The sequence below is a fragment of the Cygnus atratus genome, chromosome 2 (genome assembly GCF_013377495.2).
Source record: "Cygnus atratus isolate AKBS03 ecotype Queensland, Australia chromosome 2, CAtr_DNAZoo_HiC_assembly, whole genome shotgun sequence".
Lineage (NCBI taxonomy): Eukaryota > Metazoa > Chordata > Aves > Anseriformes > Anatidae > Cygnus > Cygnus atratus.
In genome coordinates, this window is record NC_066363.1 from 125606868 (window position 1) to 125618984 (window position 12117).

The 12117-nt window shown below is 38.8% G+C and overlaps 1 protein-coding gene across 1 annotated transcript in view; it reads right to left on the reverse strand.

Moving 5' to 3' along the window:
* The window catches only part of SLCO5A1 (solute carrier organic anion transporter family member 5A1), a 73158-nt gene that overhangs the window by 37540 nt on the left and 23501 nt on the right, over positions 1-12117 (reverse strand). Inside the window, exon 2 of the mRNA XM_035563084.1 lies at positions 4070-4202. Coding sequence (XP_035418977.1) covers positions 4070-4202 — 133 coding nt within the window. The remainder of the gene's footprint in view (positions 1-4069; positions 4203-12117) is intronic.

Below are 12117 nucleotides of genomic sequence, written 5' to 3' on the forward strand. Positions count from 1 at the left end.
ATGCAAAGGCAAACACCAAACAAACTTCCATGTGTAACACTGATTTTGTTAGTAAGATTGTGCAGGGAGCTTTTGTGAGGCAAATCTAAGTTACTGAAAGTTTTCACTTGTTTTGATAATACATAAACAGAAAATCCTCTATTCACTCATTTTAGCTGATAAAATACATAGATTAGAAACCAGTCTTTCAGAAGGATCAGTCAGCACTATCTGATAGGGAATAAATCGCCAGGCTGAATAAAAATGTAGGAACATCCCTTTCAGGACCTCAGAGGCAGAAGCTGCAAAGCACTGATCAAAGAAACAATCTGTGGCAATAATAGAGAGAAATATGAAACCACCCACTCAGCGGGAAACAGCAAAGGAGACAGGGCCTTGTGATGTAGCACGAGATGAAATTCAAATCCAAAGGGACCATTATGGCAGCATACCAAGTGCTGAAGATGTCACAAATACAGCAGTGTATGTAATTATGTGCACTGTCTACATTTCACATCTTCCTGGAGCAGTATCAAAGAACTGGGAAACAGACAAAAGAGGATATCAAAAATAATAAAGACACCTACAATGGGAAATGAGAGGTCAGAATGGGATCTGTATTAATTAAAAAGCCATTGATTTCCTGTGTTCTTGAAGTCAAAGAAAATATGCAGAGGAATACCTCAAAGGCATCTGCACAAGCCCTAAGACCTCAAATAAAAGCAATTAAAACTAAGGAAGGACCAGACAGTGCTGGAGGAATTCCTTTAAACTTCTTCCACTTGTGTGGAATGATGATGAAAGACTATATAAGAAGATCCAAGTATTAAACAGATTCAGAACTCGGTAAACACTTCAAAAAGTGTCAGCAAAAGAAAAGTTGATTCAAAGCACTTGACAGGCTGCCAAGGGCTACTCCACAACTAAGGAGATCCCTATACCGCACATTAGCAGTTCTTAAAGACAACAACATGACAGATGATTTCTAACAGATGTCCCCACAGTTACCACATTTGAATAAAAAGCAGTTTTAAACATTTGATGGGATGGCAAAGACAGCTGGCCTGTAATTTAGCCCAGAGCACCTACAGAAAACAGGTGTGCAAAACCCAGGTGTGCAACCCAAGTTCTGCGAAACAAGGAAAATCAAATCAGAAACAACCCTGAGAGCAGCACTTACTTTATCAGGTCTGACATGAGATAAACCAGGTTGCCTGTCCTGCATATATGCAAAATACCTCTTCGAAAGGAGCAGCTTAAGTAAAAAATAGACCTCTGAGCAATTTTTGTTGCTGTATATCACAGTTGCTATATTTACTATCTTGTCTGTAATCATTGCCTCCTTTAATAGTGGAATTTTTCCACTGGTCCCTGTGATAAGTAGAATTAGGAACCTTACAGCTATAATAAACGGAAGATGAAAATCAAAGACACTAATTCACTTCAAAGGAGACGAGGCTGAAAAATCTCAAATATGACTGCCCATTAACTTATCTCAACTGCACTCTACTTTTGAAAAGCATGTCAGCTCTCTGAAGTAAGTGCTAGACTACTCTTATATTTCAAATTGTTAGATTACATATATAAATATAAACTTGGCTACGTGGCATTTCCCTGCAAGGAGAAAATGTCACAGTCCCAGAAAACAGACTTCAATGGAAGGAAAGTCTACACTTTCAGAGCCCTCTGTAACCAGGCAGTCATTAAGTAACAAGGGACAAAGGACCAGTTGTCATACCATTAGGGTTGTAATTTTAAAGGGTAGATAAAGCCTCAGAAAAGAAAAGAGAATAATGCACAGATGCTCTAAGCACCACTGAACTTTTATTATAAGCCACCACAAATAGTGAAACTAATTACCAGAGATTTGACAGCAGGCAATACTCTTGAGAAATTTAACAGAAAAAAAAAATAGAGACCCAAAAACCAAAAGAGTAATACAGCGACCTGGAACACCATTTGGCAGTAGCCAATCTACTGATTTAACCAGCGTGATGGAAAAAATGAATGACTTTTACTTTTCTGTGCTGGCTAGAACACGACTCGCCTGCTGAGATCCTGTGACAGCTGATTTCCTGCCCTTCCTTCAGTCTTATTTGCATCACTTCTACCAGCACCCCTGTCCAAAATTGAAATCACCAAGATACCTGTTCAGGTGATATTGGAGTTACATAAAACCCATTTAGCAGTTTAACATAAAATCTTCCAAATGCACAAACTAGGCTCTTTAGTCCCTTTTGCTTGCAAGGCCTGGCACAGGAGATACTCTCAAGGCCTGAGCACAGAAATATTTGTATGAGGTGACTTCTCACCGCTACTGCCACAGGTTTGTTGGCTACAGCACTCCTGAAGGATGCTGAGGATCCAACCCTGGCACTCAGTCTTCTGAGGGAGGGAAGTTGAACTTGTAATTCATGAGAAAGGACAGGCATTTTTTGGCAGATCTCTCTTATACACTTGGCTATGACAACGTTACAGATATCCAAGCTAGCTGTATACTAGCAGTAGTGGCAGTCCATCTGCTGCGGCACAGAACTCGGTGCACCTGGCCTGAGAAGCAGCTAACTGCTTTGGTTACGTCCATGCTGCTTTGGTTATTTCATCCTTAACTCATGTGTTTAAGCTACAACCACAGAGATGTGCCCACACTACAAGGCAATAACATCAGTGGTTACATTATAGACAAACACAAAAGTAAAGCTTGCCCCACTTTCACCTAGCCCCATTGATTTCAATTAATGAATACATTTATGGGCCTGTTCAAGATTTCAGCTGAATAACTGAAACATTTCCCTAACTGAAACACTTCCCTAAAAACACATGAAACATAAGAATTTTACTAAGAATGTATAATAATTTGCTCTGGTTTCAAATCTCTTATTCAAAATTAGTCAAAGCACTTTTTAACAGTGTAGTACATTCACATCACAGATCTTTCCTGTGAGATATGTCAGTATATATATGTATACATATATATATATATATATATGTCAGTATATAAATGAGAGCACAGAGTCGTTAGCCCCAAGGTCACAGGTGAACTGAGCACTCAGGTTTGCTCTTCTCTCATTGAAAATTCAGCCAGACCTGTGCAGCAATGCTCTTGGGCTAAGTAAGATATATAAAGCAGTGATAAACCTTCAAAGACTTAAGAACACTCTAAAGAATGATTTTTTCACATCAAACTGTCAGGAATGATCACTGTAGGATAAAAAGAAACAGATATGGTCTAACTGAAGTGGCATAGCGACAAATACTAATACAGTGCAGAAGAACCGAATCTGTACTCTATACAATACTGGGGTCAAGAACCAGAGAAAAAACACATCAAAGATGTGCTGAAACAAAAGCAAGCCCCCCAGCTTCTCTAGAGAGCCAACAAAATGATTGAAGGATGCTGATAAGCTCCCTGAAATAAACCACCAGCACAACTAACAGCTGAGATGCACAGTAGGGGCACAGTTCCTCCTGAGATGACAAACTTCAGTCTTTTCTGGGCTTGCATGAAGATTTCAGGACATATTTATGAATTACCTGAAAAAAAGCCAGTCAAAGCATCCTCAAGACCCGCTTCCTCAAGAAGACATTTCCAAGCAGGCCACATATCAAAGGCCGCACAAAGACATCATCTAAGGATTATGGTCGTTACATCTCAGCACTGCTGGAAACCTACTATTTACTAGAGAATAATGTGATGGTTTATATCATCTGCTACTCAAACACAAGCCATCCATCATCCAGAGTTACAAGGCCAGAAAGGCCGTGTTCTGACACCATCCTATCTCCTTCTAGACAACGGTAAACGAGTTTACTATTTCTCATTTGGATAACAGAGTTCAGCACTTCTAGCTGCCTGTTTTGGAAAACCAAAGCTGGGATTTATCCAGCTTCCATCAGGAAGGGATAGGTCCTGGGAAGCAGTGACCTTGATAACCTCATAAAATAATCAATATTCTGTCCTGCCATTCCTGTGCTGAGTGCTGTCACTCAGCACCCACAGTTTCAGTCAGAGCAAGTTATGATTTCCCACCCTGTCTCAAGTCCCTACTGGCAATTTAGAGAGTAGCTCTGAAAAATGCTTGACCCTTACCAGTTTCCAATGAATCGGGGATCACTCTGGTCAATATAAACAGTTGTCCTAGGATCAACATAGAAACCAATAAGAAGTCCTCCCAGTAAGTAGCCAGCTGCAGGACCAAGTGCTCCCATTACATACATGATGGCTGAGGAAATAAAAGATCAGAGTTGTTAATCAATAACACCTCACTAGTTATTTGCATGTAAATTGGGGATCTAAAAGTGAACAATGCCTCTTAAAGCAAGGAATTTTGTACCCCAGAAATTTCAGAGCCCTTTTTTGCAATCTTCAAAGGCAGCAATTTCTGTATAAGTAAAATATCAATAAGGAAATTACTGCTTTCTGCACATTTTCAGTCAAATTACAGATGGAAGTATACACTATTTTGGCATTTTGGATGGAAAGCAGATATCATTTTGACAATATTTTTCATATTTGGTAACATTTCCTTTGAATAAAAACTTAAATTTTAAAACATTAACAGAAAAAAATATAAGTAATGGTAAGCAAACAGAAAAGCGAAGAATAAAAATAATGTATGGCACCAAAGAACAAAGTACAATGTTCCAACTTAGTTACCATCAGATTAACACTGGATTTTAAAGAACCATCAAAGTTTAGAAATCAAATATTCCTATTTTGGAGATTGACAGAAATATGTTTTTATCTGTGCAACCACAGACTTGGCCCTGTTGTACACACTGCTACCAAGAGATCATATATGCTATATTTCCACAAGACTCCTGCCTTGTTCAGGACATTTAAAATTTTAATATTATTAAGGAAATTTCCTAATTTAAAAAAGCAAGTTAAATGAAAAAAAAAATCTCAGTTGCAAACATACAAGCATATATTTTACAACATCATTGTTCTGAACATTGGATGACAGCAAAATCCTTATCACTCGAAATAACAGAGTAGGCTCCTGTCTGCTGTGTCTTGTACACGATACTCTTCACAGTGGAGCCTCCAGTTCTTGCCGTTTAATCATCCATTGAGAAAGCATCGCAGCTTCCATTTGGCTTGTGTGCCAGTGCTGTCAGGAGCAAGGGTGAGACAGAGGCAAGAAAAGACAGCAGATGTGGTTCATCTTAGAGTGGGGCCAAGCTGCCACTGGACCACGGACCCAGGAAAACTTTCTGCAGCTCCCAGTACAGACATAGTTGTGAGACACGAGCAGGAGCAGACAAAAACATCTGTTGCTTGCTGACAAGAACTGACTGCTGAGATTTAGAAATCCTGCTCTCGTTTCCAGCTTTTGAAAGGTAGATAATTTAAAGGCTATCATTTGTCTTGCCCTTAAATACTGTCAGTTCCACTCCTTTCCTCTTCTACTTCTGCAAATCCCAAATCAACTTCTGAACTAAGCCAAGGTCAGTTACCTCAGCCTTAAAAATAGATACCTTTACCAAGATCCATATATTCTTGACCACACAATCATAGCTATCTTCCAAAAATTGTTCTCATACTCTCCATCTATTTTCTTCCTTAATGCATTTTGCAGCACTCATCCCTTTTAACATGCTGCTCTTCTGCTTCCCGTACTGGCTGTCTGGAAGCATGAAAGACCAGATGGGTTATAAGGGATGCTCTTTGCTGTACACTTCCATGTCTGAGACCACGAAAAAATCAAACTCCAGCAGCACAGCAACATTTGCTTAGGTGCTGCAGTCTCACTACACCGCACATCAGAAGAAACCTGATTACCGAACTATCTGATAACAACATCTTCACTCCAAAATCTCCACCTCCACATGGTTTCTGCGGACCAGTTGCTCTCCCTGGCAGTGTGCAGGCTCCATACTGTTTGGTCCCGTCCTCAGTCAGACGTGCTGCAGCCTGGGGTTGCATAACGGGGTTGTAAGCGCTTGGGCTTCTGTGCTACCAGGTATAGCAAACTATATCTCACAGGCAAGACAATTAAAAGGAAATCAATAGATCTGCCTGATTAAGCCAAAATAACTTGTACATTTTCATCTAATGTTTTGAAAGAAGAGAAGGAAAAGAACAATCTCATGAGTAAGAAGGTGACATTTATCAAAGAGCTAGAGTGTGCAAAAAAAAAAAATCACAGAAGCTACCACAAAAAGTAAACTGCGTATAGAAAAAAATGTCTTCAGACTGCAAAATGATTTATTACTTTTAAGTTACTCTTTCTTAAACACATTTTCGATTTTTATGAAACTGCAATGACTGGATTTCTCTAAAGTCGTTTTTGCATAATGGTTTCCAGAACTGTGTTCACTATTTAAATTTATTCCAGACATGTTCCCCTCTGGATTGATTGCAAACAATCCTTTGCATGTGTAAAATGCTCCACGAGACATTGTAACACTGCTACTTAATGGTAAGTGGTTAGGAGAAAAACACGCTAACTGTTATTTGTAAAATCCACATCATAAGGAAGGGGAAAAAATAAAATAAACTCATTCCACTATAATAAATTATGTTCAATAATGTTTCATTGGAAAATTGATTCAAACAACTACAGCAACCTCAGGTCCCTAAAAAGTTTACAGAAAGGAAGCACAAAGGGAGTAAAAGAGTGACCTAAGCCATTCATTTCAGCATTCAGAAAAAATACTTATGCTGTATTTACTCAGCCTCAAGTCCACTAACAAAATAGGCAAAATGCAGCAACTGTTTAGGTTTAGAAGTACTACTCGGCACTTGCATTATATATACCTGGTAACCTCAGAGGATATTCTTAGTAAGCAGGAATACTGTAGAGTAAAAATAAAAATATCAGTGTACACTGTGCTCCTGTAGAGTAGGGGATGCTGCCAACCATTTCAAAAGTATTTTTAAATTACTATATGCTGTTCAGATTTCAAGATTTTTTTTTAAATGTAGCTTACAGATAACATGTAACATTCTGGATTTTTCAGAAAATGGGGGTGCCCCACATGTCTGGTCCAGGGCATAAGGAAACACGTGAGCACATGAGCTCCACAGCTGCCGTTTTAGGACACTTTGCAGCACCTTCTCCAGCACCCAGTAATGACCACTATCACAGACCAGATACCAACTGCAGTAAATTGATCTAGATTTCTAAATAGGACTAAAGGTACCGCATGGCAAGTAAAATATGCAGGTATTTCAAAATGGGGTACTTGAAAAAGTCTGCCCCAAACCTTGCTGTGAAAGTGAAGGTAGAGCCATCTCCAGGAGTCAGCATGGCAGGTTGCTCTGCGATCCTGGACCTGTGAAAGTCTGACCACAGACACCATGATATTGCACCCCAGTGTCTGGGAAAACTGATTCCCAAAGAGGCCGCCGAGATTGGTGGATGATATAGAGAGGAAACTAACGAGGAAACAGATTCAGTCAGGGCATCATCAAACCTGAACCCTCTTCACAAACAGAAATTTCCGCGGACAACTGCTCCATAACGTTTTGCACTCAGGCCACCAGAAGGTCTGCAGCTTCTTGATGAAGAAGGTTCTGAAGCATGGAGGTGATGTGGGAGCACCTTCCTTTCAGCCCCCTGCCTGGCATTTCAGCTGGCCCTCTTTGGGCTGCCCTTTTTGGGCCACAGGCAGGTCTTGATCTAGGAAGATGCTCTGATTTAACTGCAGAGAAGTTTTGACTACAGAAGTAACAAACATTTGTTATCAAGAAGCATGTAGGAATGCTATGTTGCCGAGGCAGGCTGCGTGGCATCCAGATGATTTTTTAATCGTAGGAGTTGGACTCAATGATCCTGGTGGGTCCCTTCCAACTCAGGATATGCTATGATTAAGTTGCACTTAAGGAAATTCTGGATTTGCCTCTTAAGCTCTGAGCCATAATCTTGACAGGTGCTTATATGTGCAAGCTATCTTCAAATTTCTTAAATCATAAAAAATGTACTATAAAATAGCAGTAATATCTCCTTTTTCATGATAAAATAGAGATGATGTGTGCTATATGTTACAGTTCTGTTCCAAAGTATAAGTCATCTTCCAGAAATAAATACGGAAACTATTGTTAATACAGACATATGGGCTACAACAGATATCTAATTCTCTTCTGATTGGTTTCCACTGATGAATTTGTACCTTTCAGAACTACTGTATTAGCCATATCCACACTCAATACTGGCAAGTCACTGAGTACAATTCTCAGGGAACGTGGCTGGCTCTAGGAAGAAGTACCTGCAGATCAGCCACTCTTAGCTGAATTATATTTGAGGACTACTCGTTACATTCAACACAACCAGCTCAGGTCAGACCTTGCAAATGTATTTTTATTTTTTTTCCCAGAGCTTGTAATAGCTTGCTGGTGCTGTGATGTAGGATCTTCTGTCTTCAAACCAAAGCACAGGATAGTCTACTGAAATTACATGTCATTTAGAAAGATAATTTCAAAGACCAAAAAGACCTTGTATATTCTTTCAAGTTTCCCTTTTCTTTCAAGAGGTCAGTGTTGTGGGGAGAAGTTTGCACTAGCAAGCATACCTCATTCTCTAGGTACAGCTTCTCTTCAGATTGACCAGGGACAGCCTTTCCCTGCCCTCCCTAACCTGGTCTTTCAGATCGTAGTTCTACATCTGACATAGACTGTAGAAGAGTAAAAATATCCTAGTTCAGACACACTTAGTTAACTGTTCATTATATACCATTGTCCCACTGATATCTATCAAACTAGAGGTATTTTAGTTCCATTGTTTTATCTGGGGAGCTTCTCTGACTCACTGAGGATGCCCTTGGCATGGCATATTATCTCAGGTGCAGCACCATAATAACACGGCTACATGGCTTGTTGGCTATGGCTAGCTACGCTTAGACACAAATGTCTGTCACAGCTAAGATGCTGGATGGGAGAAAATGGGAGTCAAAGCAACAGTAAACGACTTACACATGGAATTTACCTACCTAAATGAAATAGGATTAAGCAATGTCATTTTTCTCCATTGAAAAGCTTATCCTGGGACATGTTCCAATGAATGCTGCCATTTTGACAAAAATGAAAATAGGAGGACTTTTTTCTTCCAGAGAAGACTCTGCATAGCCTCTACATAGTTGCAGCAAAGTCTCTACGATAGCAATAAGATTGACTGAATCCTCTACGGGTCCAAAAATCCCTATGTTCACAACACATGCATAAAATTACTTGGTTGCCAAAAATACTTTTTTAGTATACCCAGAGCACAAAAATATACCTAAACAGAGGTCACAAAAATACTTTCCCTTTCCTCCTCTAATTGCACCAAATGACAACTTCAATATGTTTTGTGTATGGGAATACACAACATACCCCTGTGGCATCTTGAAATGCATACCATGTTACTCCTCCAACTTTGACTTTTTGCATTAGTAATGCTAACATCAGTTAAAGTAACAGGCATCACGTTGTGCCTAGAGGAACAGAAAGTCCACATTAGTGGCCTACACCAGGTCATGTAGCTTCTGGGTTCAGAAAAAGCCACTTTGGTTTAAGAGTAAAAACAAAGGAACACATCGCTCGGTACCTCTCATCTCTGTGTACACACACGTCACCACACAGAGTTTATCACTGGATGGAGAGGAACATTTCTCAAAGGTCCCATTGTTGCAGTCTTGGCAGCACATCACCATAGTACAACTGTTCATTTCATACATGTGTAAGGCAAGCAGAATTTAACTTTTATTCTGTTTTCAATCAAAATTTAGAATTTGCAAATTCCTGCAAAAGCTACAGTGTTCATTCTGGAATATTTTTATTTCTTTTTCATATGCAAGCTTTTTCCTGCAATAGAACTTCAATTTTGGTAGATTTTGCAGGATACTTTTTAATGAGATACAGACATAATCCTTTTTTATGTGTAGATTTCAAATTTTTACTCCAAAAACTTCATTGTCATTATAAAATTAAGCTATAGACTAGGAAGCAGAGGTACAAAAAATAAAATAAATCACCTACAGTTACGTAGTAGAGCAGAAAGGCCAGGAGTATAATTTACTTCACCAAAGCAATAACTGTGTCCTGCCTGCTGAACAACACTCATCCTGAAAGAACAACACAAGGGAGAATAAAAATAACTCGAAAACAAAACGCTTATGAATTCGTAAGAAATGGCCCATGTTTATAGGTTACCTGTCTACAAGCTGAGGAATGAGCTTTAACAGAAATGGCAAAATGAACTTTATATAATTCTGACTGAGTTCTCTGTATGTTAGGAGATTTAGGGGACTACAAGAAGAAAGAAAGAAAGTCACAAGGGGTTACAGCCCGGGATTTTGTAAGCCAAAGAAGCAGTGCCATGCGATGGTACCACGGCATCCTCTCTACTCCTACTGGCAGCATGTTTCCTATAAATACTGAGCTGTGCTGTCACTAAAGAGTAAACAGCAGGATATTTCTTCAGGGTGGAGAGCAGGTTTTGATTCACTCACAGAACAAAGCTGGCAGGCAGAGACTTCAATGCAGAACACGACTGATTCCCAAGCCCTCCCCAACCCCTCTCGTGTCGCAGCACCTGTGATGGAGTGGCAAGGAGCAAACATAAGGCAGCTTCCAAAGAAGCACTACTCTGCCAAAAGGCACATTTACCTCATTTGTCTAAATTCACCCACAGAGAAAGCTATCCCAAAAAAAACTTAAGTTTTAACCACACTTTTGAGCCTGAGGACACAAAACAAAGAGGACTTGTGAGCAGAACCCAGGCGTACTTCACAAAAGCCTTGAAGTCAGGAAATCATGCAGTTCGCTTCCTTCTTTTCTTCATGAACACCCAGCCAATCCTATCTATACATGCTTTAGGAGATTTTTCTTTTATGTGGTTATTTGCTTAGGAAAAAAAAAAACAATGTTTTGAGCATTGTTGCATTTCAGATAACAATGTAAAGTTCAAAACTTTCAATTATTTCCTTTCAAAACATATTAGAGTTACCACAACTTTAAAAGTGTATCAGATCCAATGTTGTATGCAAAATAATAAATAGAGAAACAAACCTACCCCAGTAGCCTGCCTTGATCTTTGTATAGAATGTGTTTGATAATACTTTCACAAGCAGATTCAACAGGTCTGGAAGACAAATTTTTAGAGAAGCATAGACAAAACATAATCTTACATGCCTACCACGCAAACTAAAATGAATGGTCCAGCTCACAACTCTATTAAAAAATTCTGAAATTTAAATTAAATATTAATATATGCAGTGACTTGCTGATATCAGATCAAAAGCATTATATTTTTACTATTCTCTTACAGATTTAATACTAAGATATCATTTGTATCAAAACAAATTCATTTCCTAGCTTAAAGAGCTGTCATTTCTAAACTGCTTTATGCTTTTTTTCTCCATTTGTGACCATATTCTAAAATACTACAATCATTTTCACAGGACCCAATTCTAATGTCACAAAAAACAGGGAAATAAGCCCAAACAAAACATGCTAAAATAAACTGCTTATGCCAATGTGTATCTCCCACATACAATGTCACTGCAATGCTGCTCCGTATCACTCACTATGCTATGGAGTCACAAGGACTACAAGGCAAAATTTCACCGGACTCAGCACGTGTCATTAGGATACACTATCAATAAGTATCTGCATCCAATGCAAAATTTTAAAACACTCAAAATATTGAAAAATAAAGGTTTGCATTTGTACCAAGCTATTTCAGCCCTAGAGAGCCCTAGGTAAAAGATTGCCCCAAGGAAAACTACTCCAATGCTTAAAATGAAGTCTTTATTTCTTTATTCCTAAAAACAGAGAAATTCTGTTAAGTAGAAACCCAATAGTCAACTGGAAACCATTCTGCTCTTTAGAGACAATTCTGTTTCATTTACAATTAACTTCTTCTTACTATTTGTTTTCTGAAAAATCTGTCTTTTCTGTCTTTATATTCATCTATAAATAATCATTTGCTGATAACATTACCAAGCATGACTTGTGGTTATTAAGTAAATATGGGAAAGGAAGATCTGCTGCAAGAGTTCAGTGAAAACAGCTGCAATTTTCATGTGCAGTTTCCAAAACAATGTGGTTAACTGAATTAAGACACCATGCATGAGAAAATTCTTGGATCAGATAATTAAGCATATCAAGCATTATCAGACTTTAAACAAATTTTAAGGGAAGAACCTTCTGGT